This window comes from Hakea prostrata, chromosome 10 (genome assembly GCF_041222555.1).
Source record: "Hakea prostrata isolate BN-2017 chromosome 10, UWA_Hpros_2, whole genome shotgun sequence".
Classification (NCBI taxonomy): Eukaryota; Viridiplantae; Streptophyta; class Magnoliopsida; order Proteales; family Proteaceae; genus Hakea; species Hakea prostrata.
In genome coordinates, this window is record NC_142609.1 from 46,460,624 (window position 1) to 46,475,217 (window position 14,594).

The 14,594-nt window shown below is 37.8% G+C and overlaps 2 protein-coding genes across 2 annotated transcripts; one reads left to right on the forward strand and one right to left on the reverse strand.

The window, feature by feature from the left end:
• Positions 1-1,705: 1,705 nt before the first annotated feature.
• KMS1 (SNARE associated Golgi protein family) lies at positions 1,706-8,782 on the forward strand. The gene is made up of 8 exons (XM_089137560.1): positions 1,706-2,166; positions 3,728-3,939; positions 4,808-4,886; positions 5,079-5,378; positions 5,679-5,836; positions 7,277-7,393; positions 7,660-7,839; positions 8,217-8,782. The coding sequence occupies exons 1-8, from the start codon at positions 2,097-2,099 to the stop codon at positions 8,403-8,405; spliced, it is 1,305 nt and encodes a 434-aa protein (XP_088993686.1). The 5' UTR covers positions 1,706-2,096; the 3' UTR covers positions 8,406-8,782.
• Positions 8,783-10,408: 1,626 nt separating this feature from the next.
• Positions 10,409-14,085, reverse strand: LOC149003462 (peptidoglycan-binding LysM domain-containing protein). Its single transcript, XM_089138484.1, has 2 exons — positions 13,382-14,085; positions 10,409-11,270 (listed from the first exon to the last, which is right to left on the reverse strand). Exons 1-2 carry the CDS (start codon positions 13,862-13,864, stop codon positions 10,896-10,898), a joined length of 858 nt encoding a protein of 285 aa, XP_088994610.1. The 5' UTR covers positions 13,865-14,085; the 3' UTR covers positions 10,409-10,895.
• Between the last annotated feature and the right edge of the window lie 509 nt (positions 14,086-14,594).

Sequence of the window (14,594 nt, forward strand, 5' to 3'; positions counted from 1 at the left end):
CATTTAATATTTATTTTTGATACATTAATCTTATCCTAATAGCATAAATTGCTTCATTACCACTCTATGATTATTATTATTTTTTTTTAAAAAAAAAGAACTGGATTACGCAAGACTCAACCGAAAAAAAACAAAAAAAAAAACTAATTTGGCTCAACCAACATATCAGCTTGAAGAAGTTTCTCTAATTTTAGAGGTGACTTTTGTAGAATTTTCAGAATTTACATTTCATCACAGAACATCTTATTATCTATTCTTACTATATTATGAACAAATTGCCATCTAAATTAGAATTAAGAAGACAGAAAAAAAAATTATATCGATTATTCCCTTTAAAAACTTCTTAGTGATAATTACCCTTTTCACCCAATTGCTTAACCAACAAACTATGAAAAATAATACATTTTTCTCCATCCAAAAAAATAATAAGAATATATTTTTTCACAATTTTAAGATTTTGTTATTAAGAGTATAATAATGAGAAAATTAGATAAGGAAAACGAAATATCTATACCTATCCCTCAAAGCATGGGTCCATCAAAAGGTTATATATAAGATATTCCTTGCAAGCAAAGATTGTTGTATCTCACAAATTAAAAATGAACAAAAAAACATAAAGATACAAATAAGGTAATGGTTTTCCCCAACCTTGGTCTACTATTTGAGAATCTGATTCTTGTATGACTTTGGTGCTTGTTGTTTAACAAAACTGAAAGCAACTTTTCCCAAAAAAAATTATATTTCTTGCTTCCATACCAATCTTCATTAAATGAAATACAAATCTTATAACATTTATTTTTTTGTAAGGAGCATAATCATGTGTGTATGTATTAAACCTACACTTCAAAGTAATAAAAGTAATCACATATGCAAGATAAGATTTACGTAATTCATCACCGAGCGTAGATGGTTTTACTATAAGATGAAGAATCAGAGCATACTCTTAAGATGGTTTTATAGTTCTCTCACATTCTGAGAGATATTTGTAAAATACATGTGAAAATCCTACTAGAAATGTCAAAATACTTTGGATAAAAGCGAAGGGAATAGATCGAGAGGTGACCTTCACATGTGCAGGGAACGGTAAATAAGAGTCTGCTGCTAGTATTGCTGCAAATGGGCACTCCAAAACGGTGGACGATTGCTGCAGCCTCAAGTCAACATAGATGCCACTAGAAATGCAAATACCAATAGATCCTAGGTAGGCAAACAAGAGCCTAAGATACAGATGTGTTATCGGCTACTGAAAAGGAGAAAAGCGCAGGTATGCTTGGAAACCCTAATTATAGAAAATGATAAGAGTGAATTTTATTCGTATAAAGAAACTTTTTAGCCCGGGGATAGTACATATACCATTAACGAGATTGTGTATTGGTCATTACCAATTGAATAATTCTGTGATAGACGATATTATTTTATGAGGAAGACAGTGATAAACAAGAAAGATGCATTTTCTTTGTCGTATAAAAAATAATATGTCATTTTTTCATACAAACTGGATTGTGACTACTTCCTTTCAAGCAACACTTCAAAAAGGCAGAAATAGATATCTTAGGAATCAATCTTCGATCATTTGTTGGATATTCTGAAACCATTGCAAAACTTACAAGTTATTTTAAACCAAAAATCTATCTTGAAAAAACTCTGATTATCTATTCTTAATGCGTATTTAGAAATTTATAAATAACAGTAATCCTTCATTATTTATGAAAACTTCATAAGAAAAGAGAATAGAATATAGCATATACGTCTCTTCTCTCCCAAAACTCTTATGCTGCAAATCTCCTGGCGTGTAACGGCAACAGCTATGGAGCATAACTTTCACCCCAGATAATCATTCTGTTTCGCTTTCCAGATTTATCTGCTTCTCTCTGTTCATAAACTTCGAAAAAGGAGAACTTTTGACGATTTGCAACTTCCCCCTCTTTCCATCTTTTCTGTTTTCCTTCTATACAGATCGATAATCGATCTCTAACTTTTAAGGGTTCAATTGGGTCATTCTCAAGGGGCACTGATACATCAATAGAGATTGAAAAACAGTCTTTTTTATTTCGTTTGGGTCGATGTTTTCGGATTCTATATAGCATCTAAGCAGAATGGGGTCCGGAAAACGCAAAACATCTAACTCGGCCTCTTCGGTTCCTGAAGACCCATCGATCTCAACAAGTAAGTGTTTTTTTTCTGGATTCTCCTCTTGCTGCATCATCCTGGTTTCCATCGATTAGGTTTCTGATTCCGTTTAATTTATTTTGGTTTGGAGTTCGGTGAGTGTACGTTAAGAGGGGTTAAGAATTGGGGCTGAGCTTTCCTTTCTTTATTTATGTCTGTATGCTGTTGGCGTTGGAGAACTTTAGTTTAAGAAATTTTAGGATTAAGGGTATTCTTTCAATTTCAGTTTTTGACTGCTAATGTCGGAGAAAAGGGGGGAAATTAGGATTTAGATTATGTGGCTGGATGGGAACTTGCTAAACTTCACATTGAGGAGACTTAAAATTGACTAGTAAAAGCCTGAACTAATATATCAGATCTATGACATCTTCATTAAAGAACTTATGGATTCAGTGACTTTCTGGTGGTGGGTTCATAGAGTATTCTAGAGCCTAAACTAAGCAACAAGCTTATTAGTTGAGTTTCCCTCCTGGAAGACATAAATTGGTAATGCTTATGATAGTGAAAAGGAGAGACCTGAAAAAAGATCTTTCTGTGGTTTGAACGCCAGGTGATTAGAAAGCATGAATGTTGATATGCACAATTTTGCTGGAACGGTCACTCAGCCTGTTATGTTAGTGGTTCTGGTACCTAGCTGGCTTTTTATGATGACTAATTAAATACATTACCAAAGAGAAAAGATGGGGGGAGAGAGAGGATAAAAAGTGGCAAAGGGCAGAGCCCAAACAAAGAGAGCACAACTAAATAGGAAACAAAGAAAAGCACCAAAATAAATATCCAAGCACACTAGTCATTAATCCTAGTATTTCGGTTTTTTCTTTTTCTTCCCATTCTTGATGACTTGAAGCCAACGATAAAATCTTTGCTGATTTGGTGACGCCCCTTATAACATGGCTTCTCCTCCTACAACCCTCTCGGTTGGAGGCAGATCTAGGAGAAGAGATGTCGGTTTGACAACATTGTCATCAGTGACGTTATCACCCATCAAAGGGGTGCAACACTACGTAAAATTGGCTAGGCATAAGCGGAGGGGGCAGGGGAGCGAGAGAGGAAAGGTCTAGCAATGGTCTTGACGTAAGTAGAAATCCCCACTCCAAAGAAGGCGGTAGGTTGGGGGGTGGATGAGCAGTTGGGAATAGGCAAGGAGAGGGGATGCAGTGAGGGTTGAGTTGATGCGCAGGGATGACGTGGGCCAAGAAGGGGGAAGAGAAGGCCTTGATGTGTTCTGTCCGTCACTTGATGTGTTTCAGGGGAAACCAATTCTGTGCATTAGGGTGTTCTGATAACCATACGTCCTGTTTCAACTTTAACTTATATAGATTGCTTCGTTGAGGCTCAGAGATGATTTGTGCTTTGTTCCACCATTGAAGCTTATGGTAGTCTGTATTCCTTATATCTTAAAATAAATTTCTATATTCCCTGGCATTCATGTTTCTTGTGTGTGCTTTATTATTTCTGTTTCATCATAATATGGAAAATTATCAAAGGGGAAAAGATATGGAAGTTGGCAAACTTCTCTGAATTTCCATTTGCTGATATACTTTCTTGTTTCTTTCAGGTCTCCGCGAGAAGCATGAGTTGGAACTGAAAAATTTGACACTAACAACCCAACCTTTCAAGACATTGAAGCTTTTCTTTTTGGCTACTATCCAATATTTGAAGCAATCACTATTTTATGTTCTGACAGAAGGTGGATGGGTTATGCTCCTGATTATTCTGTTAGTAGCCATTGGAGTTATGCTAATAGCCATTGATGGACCTCATGAAAAGGTATTCTGTCCTATAAATTATGGTTTCAGTTTGTTTTCTTGTTTATGTTTGGGATTGTACAAGAACAATTGGTATCTGTTTTGGGCTATTAGAGGGAAAAAGGATCACACACGTGCACACACACATTTCTGATCCTACATTTGTTTTTGCCCATATTGGCTTCATTATTTAGTAGTCTTTGGAATTGCTTTTTTTTTTTTTTTTTTGGTGTGTTTTTACACAAAAAAGCAAGGAGTTCTATGATTACAATATAAGGATGATAGCTTTGCACAAGTTCTTATTTGGTTAACACAATCATATTTAACTCAACTCAACTCAGGTAAGCCTTTTCCCCAGTACGTGGGGTCTGCTACCAGAATTCCGGCCTGTTGGTCAATTCTGTTGAGGTCACATCTGTTACCAACCTAGGTTATTCAAGTCTTTTCTCATCACTTCCCAAGTAAATTTTGGCCTCCCCCTTGGTCTTCTGAACCCTCTAATATGTATCATATTGCCTCCCCTTACCTCAGCCTCTAAAGACCTCTGTTGTAAATGTCCATACCACATTAGACAATGCTCCTTTAACTTATGTCCCCCAAGGTCCACTCTTAAGTCACCTTGAATTTTTTCTAGTTTTGCGACTCAATTATATCATAATGTCCTCATTTCAACTAGACTCATTACATTGTGTGGTTTCTTTATCACCTAGCATGCTTCTTCATAATATTGATGTCTTGATTTTTTTTTTTGGTAGGATTCTCTTGAGTTTTAAAAGATGTGTTAGCATTTCGTTCCATCTTCATCATCTGTGGTTTTATCTGGTTTTGATTTCATGACTTAATTGTAGTTAAACTATCTACTTGCTTGATGTGCCTTGTGCCTGGTGCAGCATGTTCAGGAGTTTTCTCGCTATCTCCAATTTGTACTGTGGTGGGTGGCTCTTGGTGTAGCATCTTCCATTGGTCTTGGTAAGTAAATATTCTATTCAGAAACACTATGCATATATATGCATTCCTGATACATGGATGTATGTTTTCCTGCTGGGTTGCTAACCCACTTTGGTTTCTGTGATCACCTTGATTGATATGTCTACACCCAATGAATGAAAAGCTTCTTGCTGGACATCAATTTGATTATATTCTTGTTTTCGTTTTTGGTAGGATCTGGTTTGCACACATTTGTGCTGTATCTTGGTCCACATATTGCACTGTTTACAATAAAAGCAATGCAATGTGGCCGAGTTGATTTGAAGACTGCTCCCTATGATACAATTCAACTGAAACAAAGTCCTTCATGGCTTTTGAAGGATTGCTCAGAGTATGGCCCCCCAGTTTTTTCATCAGTAAATGGTACAACGATTCCAGTGAGCAGCATTTTGCCACAGGTTCAATTGGAGGCTGTTCTGTGGGGTCTTGGAACCGCACTCGGAGAGCTTCCTCCTTATTTCATCTCCAGAGCAGGTACCTTCCGATATTATATGTCACTTGTAAATTGTAATTTAATGTTATAGTGGTAAGACCAGATCCACCAATGAGGTAGCACCAAAAATTTAGTGATGCTTTATGGAACTATTGAGAAAAGTTACATACTTCAGTGTCTGTCTTTGGTTTTGCTGGACATTGATAGTTGGAATGGTTAAAATAAAATTTGATGTGGATTGTCTTGTATTAAATAATTTGTTACTGGTATGAGTGTTTTAAGTCATGAATTAATACTCAATGAAGGAGACTGGTTCTTATCTTATTCATATCTTCATGCAGCACAAGTTTCAGGGAGCAAGGTTGATGCAATGGAAGACTTGGACTCATCCGATGTCGACAGTAATGGTTTCATTGCAAGTCGCTTAAATAAAATTAAACGCTGGCTCCTCTCACATTCACAACACCTGAACTTCTTTACAATTTTAGTTCTTGCTTCGGTTAGCATCATTTCTCCTCCTCTCTGTTTGTTTGGTAGCACTTTAAATATGATTAATGGCATCATTGGAGTCACTTAAATCAAGTTAAACACTATAGTCACAACACCTGAATTTTTATATTTGTAGTTCTTGCTTTGGGCAGCATCATTTCTCCTCCACACCATTTGTTTCGTATCACTTTATATACTATTATCTCTGCCTCCCAGTATCTTACCTGATTGACAACTGTCTGAATACCCCCCTTATACTTAAGTACTGTAGTAATTTATATACTATTGTAATTTCGTACCTACTTTTAGGCATGTCATCTATGCTGAATCATCTTAAGGTGCACTTTACTTTTGCTTCTATTTTTCTGTTTCTGGTTTAGCTGCTAAATATCAAGTACTTGCGAGATTATGCCCGTTATCATGATCAACAGATCCAGTCCAAAATCGTCTGACTATAGTTTTGAACTTTGTCTACTAGGTATTTAGATTTTTTGCAACAAGTTAACAACTCATTTCCTGCCTTTTTGTATTTTTGTTTGCTGAGGGATTAGGGGGATTTTAACCAAAAGATGAGACGAAGTGCAAGCATTATATACAACAATGACAACAGAAGGCTAATACCACAAATCTTTATTGGAGACTACTAAGTGTGAGAACAACCTATCAATGAAGAGTGCCTGTTGCTTTCCGCAGCCATCAAACACACAGTGCAACCTCCCAGATAATATAAAAATCTCCTTAAGTGTACAAGGATATAGATTCCTTACTAGAAGCTAATATGTCCAGGGCATAGATCCATCTAACGATTACATAACGTTACTCAAATGACCACATTTCCACGCATCCGTTGATGTTCCTAGATGAGTTTTTTCAATCAAACGAGAGATCATGTTCTCTAGCTTGCCTTTGGTTAGGCTTAGGTCCAACAAGCAAAGGAAATGGCAAGTCTGTGATGTTGATGCAAGGATAAAAGATGGACCTCTTTTTCTCTTGGGTTTCGTTCACTTTCTTGGGTCAAGTTATGCTTAATTTTTTGAATGCCTAATGAATTACATGTGATGCATATAACTGAGATAAGTCACCTAGAGAGCTTATTTTAGTGGAAATAAGTCTTGGGTTGGGTTATGCATAGGACCTTTGGTTCTGTGCATCCCTTACTTTTTCAGGTTCTTCTTGTTGCTTCAACGGCTGGATCAATGTGGGCCATGGGTCTAGCATCTTTGAGTTCTCTATTGTAATGACCCAATTCTCTGAACCCAATTTGTAAGGATTAGGTTGTATATGGGATTAAGTAGTTAGTTTCTACTTTGGTGTTCTTTTGTTTCTAACTTTATGTCCTTGATGTATAATGCACCTCTACTTTAGCTTCATAAAGTAGAACTGTTTTTACTCAAAAGCACATTGTGTTAAAAATTGAATTTTATTTTTTAACCAGAAGGATACTTTTCAGGTGCCAAACCCTCTATTTGACCTTGCGGGCATCATGTGTGGGCAATTTGGGATCCCGTTCTGGGAGTTCTTCCTTGCAACTGTGATTGGAAAGGCAATTATTAAGACCCACATACAGGTTTGTATAGCCTGTTTTATATTATTTAGATTTTAAATACTGTGAATCACAGCTCTGGTTTGATGTTGGTGATTAGTTCCTGCTTCGGTTTCACTTGGGAGCTGAGAGCTGGTTATGCTGGTGCCCTTCATTCTTTTACCAACACTAGAGATATGCATTATTGCTGTATTGTAGTTATTTACAGCCATGGCATTCTGCACCTGTTTTATCACTTCTCTTAGTTCCCTCTCCTGATGTATATTCCTTTTTGTCATTCATTTTTGCAGACAGTCTTTATAATCTCGGTTTGCAACAATCAACTACTAGAGTGGATCGAGAATGAGTTGATTTGGGTTCTCGGCCATATTCCTGGTCTTTCCTCTATCCTACCTGGCCTTGTAGACAAACTACACATGATCAAAGAGAAGTACATGGCTGCTGCACCTCCAGTGCCCACAAATATTAAGGTATTGTCTTTGTGTTAATACATAGAAAGTTAGTAATGCTACAGTGCCACAAGCATATGTGTTTGTGTGTGCATTTACATAAAGTCAATTTTTGCTTTAGCATTGTGTTCTCCACGCATATCATTTAGTTCTGGTCTCATGGTTCGCAAACTTGTTATCTCTGTTACTGGTATTATCTTTTTTTTTACTGAACATAGGAGACGGTTAGTTTGATTTGCTCCAAATTTCCTTAAAATATTGCCTGTGAGCTGAAACCCTGTTTAGTTGGACACGATTCACTTGAATGCTAAAATTCTAATTGTCTACATAGAATTTCCTTTTTGGTTCCAGTCTTAAAAATGAAATTTTTATTTATTTATGGTTCTATCCTCTTGCAGGGGAAGAAATGGGATTTTTCGTTTGCTTTCATATGGAACACTGTTGTTTGGCTCATGCTTATGAACTTCTTCATCAAAATTGTAACGGCAACTGCTCAGAGTTTTCTCAAGAAGCAACAGGAAAAGGAATCGAGTGCTCTGACTGAACAAGCAAGAATGTCTGAAGGGAAGTCTGAGAATTCTACTTAGTTCAAGAAACCCATTTTAATCCCCACCCTTTATTTTATTTTATTTTTCTCATGGTTTCAAGCAGATGTAATTGAAGTTGAAATTGTGAGGGATCCATGTCACCACTTGGGCAAACCCCAAATCTGTCTGCGTTATGTAAGGCTGCCAAGGATCATACATAGAAAACAAAGGTGAAAAATGGGGTAGGTGGGTCACAGGTTTATTTATTCTGTGATGAAAAGCTATGTTGTGGGGTGGGTGCAGTGGCACAAGTATTAACACTACAATTGAAAATTCTACCGAGGAAAATACCATTGGAATTGGGATGTTTGGATATTTATTCTTTGGGCAATGCTACACTAATTATTTAACTAGTCACTGTGACATTTTATTCTGAATTCAATCTCTCGTGATGGGTTACCCCCTCTTTATATTGTCGTGAGGTTTTCAATGTTCTAAGGCAGTCTTGGTTATGACTTTTGTTTGTGACTCTTACCTAAATAAATGTTAAGAGAGGAAAATGAAAAAAAGGTGTGTGATCAAGATTCAAGGGCCAATAGAACAACTTGTGTCTAGTTTGGGTGGCACAGTTTCCACAGAGAATTCCACCATATGGTATTTGGGAATTCTTTAACGAGAAAGAGCCCCCCATTGTATGGTCAAATTACTAGTGGGTTGGGAATTGTTTTCTCCTCTGCGAGTGAAGGAAAAGTTTTTTGCTTTAAAAGAAAAAGGTTGTTCTCAGAAATATTGGACCAAAATTTCTCAGATCCATGGTCATGGAGGGCTTGAGAATCTGAGATGCTCTCCGTAAGATTACCAGAGAATAACATTGATGGAGGTACTTTTCCTGGACTGCTTGGTGGAAGAAACTCTTTCCAGTTTCCATCATGTATGATAAATAAAGGCCATTGTGTCGGTGATAACATGCTTAGGAATGTGGTGAAGTGACAGAGCAATTACCAAAAAAGGGTGAGACAGTCGTCCCAGGAGATTCTCTGCCAGTGAGCCCCAGTAGAAGTTAAACAAGCCCTGCTCGTCTACCAGTCACTAGATTCCAGCTTTCTCACTTCAGACATGTTGAGAATCTTGAGACTGCCCATGGGCACAACAGTCAATGAGTGCGTGCTCCCCCAATCACCATACTCACCATTCCATCTTCTACATCTTTCAGTCTCTGGCATGGAATAAAATTCGGTCAAACCTTGCACATTTCAACCCAAATATTCATTTTGGTCCAAAAAAATCCTAAATTTCAATCGAAACCATCGAAATTTTGTCGAAACTTGTCAAAACTTTGTTCAACCCAGCTGGTTCATGAAAAAAAATTTCTCAAATTTCGTGACAAACATGAAAAATTTCGTAAAAACTCGAGAAATTCATGGAAATCTAGAACTTTTTCTTACAAGTTTCGTAACTTTTCAAAATTTTCAATTTTTTTGATTTTCATGTTTTCCCAAATACCCCCTCCATCAGAACTTCCCTATCTAAATTGTTTATTCTTTTAAACTGGTTATCTTAAACATGTTGATAACCAAACTTATAAAGTTACAGTTGTCAATTATCTTGACAACCATAATATAAAATGTCATGGGATGTCTATATTCGTTGGTTGGAGGAGAAAATGTTACAAGCATAGTACTACATAACTCACAGGATGGATCCACCAAGACACTCTTAACACTGAACTGTACTTTCCTTTTAATTGTCAATCACTTTGTATTTGATGTTTTAAAGTTAGAAATTAAATATTGAATGTTATATACTTAAATAGTTAAGTTTATAGTATACTTCTCAAACAACTCTACATTAATATTATGTACATTGTATGACATATATACAATGATTTTTTAACAGAATATAATCAATGTATTTTTTATACTTTAATTAGCTTAAATGCAGAATCCCACCTAAAATACTTCCTAAAGCTCGCCGATACTTGCACAAAAAAATCTAAAATTTTCACCTAAGCTTTCCATTTTCACATGATCAAAACTTGAATTTTCCTCGAATTTTTTTCTACAGTCTTAGACAAAACCTATCAGCCACTAACCTTGTTATTTGGTTATTTGGTGGCAGTTCCATTTGTGCAGCTTTAGGAATCAGAAGGGTGTGCTGTCACATTTCTCTTCCATCTCAAGTTTTTCACATCTATTCCATTGCCATGTATTCGCTGTGGGTTCAGGTGAGAAAACAGGGGTTGCAGATATGACTTTCCATGGGGCACGCGGTGGCAGGAGACTTCTGCACTAGTTATGCCTTCTTTTTTCACCTTTTCTTCTCTAAAGATGTACTTAGGTTCCCAACCTGACTGAAGCCCACATTATTACAGAAGGAATGGGTAATGAACAGAAACTGAGGATCCTTATTTCACAGCAAATTGCAGTCATTTACATCTTTAATTCAGAACATCTACAGCTTCATTTTAAAACATTACACTGAAGAAATGCCATGAGTATGGTAATATAAGCACTTCACTTGCATTAGACCGGAATCACACACATATTGAAACTAGGAGCGCACCGCCGCCTCCTCCCACCTAAGGTCCTCGGAGAACTCAGCAATTGCAGCCCGAGGGTCACCATTTGAAATAGACAAGTAATATTCTGCAGTTCCATCATCAACACGCATGCTTCTCTTCAATGAATCAATTATTCTCCTACCGCCACTTTTGGTGGAGGCCTTATTCATGGAGCAGCTAAGCTTTCCATCAGGACTGCCCTCCAGATATACTACTGCCACTTCCCTCTTTGCATGCACATCGAACTCTATGTAGCATGTTCTGTTGCAGAGGTGGTCTGGTTTACTCAAAGGGATCAGCAACCTATCCCTTGAGTATATGCCATGGTCACTCAACATATTATTTACACGTTTTATGTCCATTACCTGCATGAAGAAAAAGCTCTCTTGGTTTGTCATCGGTGCCCATTATCCGGTTCATTACCAAGAAGTGAACTATCAATTTGGAAAAATGAACAATTTTAAACACCATTTGGACCAATCAAACAGCAAACATTATTATCAGCATGATATTAATACAACAAAGAATGGCAATAATTGGTATTCAACATGGTTAATAGGGCAAGGAAAACAATAAACAATATCAGTTTTGTATGTCCCCAGTTCTACAAGGGAAGCCTATAATTGACCAACATACTGGTTTGCTGATTGATTGTGCTTTCCATGATCTAGGTGGCATCTAAATAGCCTACTGAAAGTTTTCCATCTGCAAGCAGAATCTTCACCCTACCTCAGCCCCCCAAGAAAGCAAAAAACCCTATTAGTAAAAGATATAGGAAGATCTTTGTATCTCACTAGAGATGTTTATTAGACAACAAGAAAGAGGGGGGGGGGGGTGGCAAGTTAAAGAAGACACTGAGAAGAAAGAAAAGAGAGTAAAAACATCAGGGAGGAGTACAGATCCAAGGAGTGTTCAAAGAGTGCTGGCAGTCCAACCATTCTTGAACTTCAAATTATACAAAGATTCAACCTATGGCCCAAGCAATCCACCATCTCCAAAATATATTTGCCAAGTACAGATAACCATGTAAAATCCATGCACTACTAAAACATTACTAATCTCAGAATTCCAAAATGAGAGATTTTGCGAAAAAGCAGTTTAAGAGAAATAAAATAGAACACAGAATCGATTATTTTGATGGCATATGCTCTGGACTATCATAGAAGTTGACTGGGTGGGGAGCAGTGGAGCTGGACAGACCCGCAACCAGTTTCTTCCTCTGGAATGTTGCTAAAGGTGAAGTTGAGACTTCATAAACCAGAACATCTTCATGTTCCAAGGCCATTCCTGAGCTTTAAGTCTTAGTAGCCAACACTCAAACCGTTTGAAGCCCCAGTTTCCAACCACTAATTCTTTCTGAGGTATAAGACTAAGAAGGGTTTCCAAAGAGCTTCCTCCTAGGAGATGCATTTATTGCATATTCCTTCCTATTCAAAAAGGAATCAGAACCAACCATCCTACCCCCAAGCACCCAAGAGAGAGAGAGAGAGAGAGAGAGAGAGAGAGAGAGAGAGAGAGAGAGAGGAGGAGAAGAAGAATAAGGAAAAACCCTCCTCCATTGCCTTCTCCATCTCACCTCAAACCCTAAACCCCAAACCATCCCCAACCCAAAAAAAGAACAAAAAGAAAAAGGAAAGAGAACTCTTCTCTTCCCAATTGCGTAAGATCCCTTGATATGAGTCCAAGAAGAGACAGAACAGAAAATAGCAGCATGAAAATTCCTTCCTGTTGGTTAATTTCCTGAATCTGGGCTAAAGGCCTTTTTCTTACTCTGGATTGTTGCTTCAGGTAAAGTTGATCCTTCAAAGACCAGAGAATCTTCATGTTCCAAGGCCATTTGTGAGCTTTAAGTCCCAGTGGCAAACACTCAAACCGTTTGAAACCCCAGTTCCCAACCACTATTTTCTTTCTGAGGTACAATACTGAGAAAGGATCTCCAAGACCTTCCTCCTTGGAGATCTATTTATTGCATGTTCCTTCCTATTCAAAAAGTAATCAGAACCCACTATCCTACCCCCAAGCACCAAGATGAAGAAGAAGAAGAAAAAACCCTCCTCCATGGCCCATCCCCATCTCACATCAAACCAAGAGAACTTCTCTCTTCCCAATTGCATAAGATTTCTTGATGCAAGTTAAAGAAGAGACTGAACAGAAGGTAGCAGCATGAAAATTCCTTCCTGTTGGTTAATTTCCTGAATCTGGCCTAGAGTACATTACCTACTACCCACCTAAATCCTGTCCTCCTATCATCTCAGCTTAAGATCAAAGAGGGGAAATGGAAATCTGTGGTATCACCACGGCAACAACTCGTGAAGGGAAGAAGGTAAGCGCTTTCTGATCATTCAACCTCTGAAAGGTGCAACAGACAGACAAGTATCTTAACTAGGAAAGAAACAAAAATCACAATAATTGCAATAAAGATAAAAGAAGCAAGGAGAGCAAAAGGGATGTAGAAAGGAGAAAGAGAAAACCTAACCTGAACAGAGTACTTAACAGCAAGGCCAGCGACAGAGTCTCCCCTAAGGATACGATGAGATATGGCAAATCGGCCAAGGCTATTGTCACGCCAGAAGCTACCCGAAGAAGGGTTACCGATGACACCCTTCAATTTCCAAGGGGATATGAAAGCCCTAGTCAGAATCTCTCTATCTGACGCAACCGAGTTCCAGAACCGACATACGCAGGCAGCTCGAGCGAGGTCTGTAACGGGTAGACGCTCAAAGATGGTGCGAAGGATATCTTTGCAAGTAAGGGCCACGAAATTAGAGTTCATCGGAGAAATAATTTCGCCGTCGTCGTCGTGAGAGGCGGAGCTTCCAGCTTGGGTGGTGTTGCTTCCCATGGGAAAATTGTGCTGAACCCAGATTGGGACTTGGGCAGAGCAGGAAGGAAAGTTAGGATTAGAAATGAGTTGCTCGAAGACATCTTCGTCTTCGGCTTCGTCTCCACAACAACCCATTTCTCAAGGAAGAGACGCGTGCGTTAAGAGATGTCTTCCACAAAATCTCCTCTTCTCAATCCAACGATGAAAATCTAAAATTAGAACCGAAAAATCTTACAAGTAATTCATGCTTGTTGACCCACCTGGGTCTCGTAAGCTAAATCTAAATCGTTCGTTGCTGGGATTGTGACGCAGCATCCCACTGCCCAGATGATCTTTCCCATTAGGAGAGAAAATCGAGAATTATCTAAATCTGAGGTGACAAAGGTAAGTCAAGAAAGAGAAAGAATCAGAATTTATTAGTTTTATCCTTTTCTGGTGGCGTCTGTCTACCAGACAACTCACAACTGGAGTCAAAACAAGTATGGAAGGAATGGTAGATAGAGGAGAGGATGGATTCATACGAGTCAAATCATCATTCTTTTATGATATAACATTTATGGGTTAGTTCAATCGGTAAAGACTAAAGATCAACACTTTATAATTAATAAACAGTTACGAGTTACAAACTTAAAATCTCACATTGCCCTCTTTAAGCTATAGATATCTGTTCTGTTATTTGCCTAACATGGTATGTGAAAGGGAAAAATAGTCAAATGCCTTGGGTCTTTAAACGACAAAATTATGGGTGGATTTGTTTTGTATGGCAGATACTTGCCCATATTGTATTGATAACTTGAAATTGTAACAATTTTGCAAGTGATTCATATCCAACTGTTGATTCAATAAGATGTGCTAAAGCCATGTC

Coding starts and splice junctions, on each gene's coding strand:
- KMS1 (XM_089137560.1), top strand. CDS start 2,097: ATGGGGTCCGGAAAACGCAAAACATCTAACTCGGCCTCTTCGGTTCCT. Junction 2,167..3,727: donor AGACCCATCGATCTCAACAA/GTAAGTGTTTTT, acceptor TGTTTCTTTCAG/GTCTCCGCGAGAAGCATGAG. Junction 4,887..5,078: donor AGCATCTTCCATTGGTCTTG/GTAAGTAAATAT, acceptor CGTTTTTGGTAG/GATCTGGTTTGCACACATTT.
- LOC149003462 (XM_089138484.1), bottom strand. CDS start 13,864: ATGGGTTGTTGTGGAGACGAAGCCGAAGACGAAGATGTCTTCGAGCAA. Junction 11,271..13,381: donor CTGTTAAGTACTCTGTTCAG/GTTAGGTTTTCT, acceptor TTCTTCATGCAG/GTAATGGACATAAAACGTGT.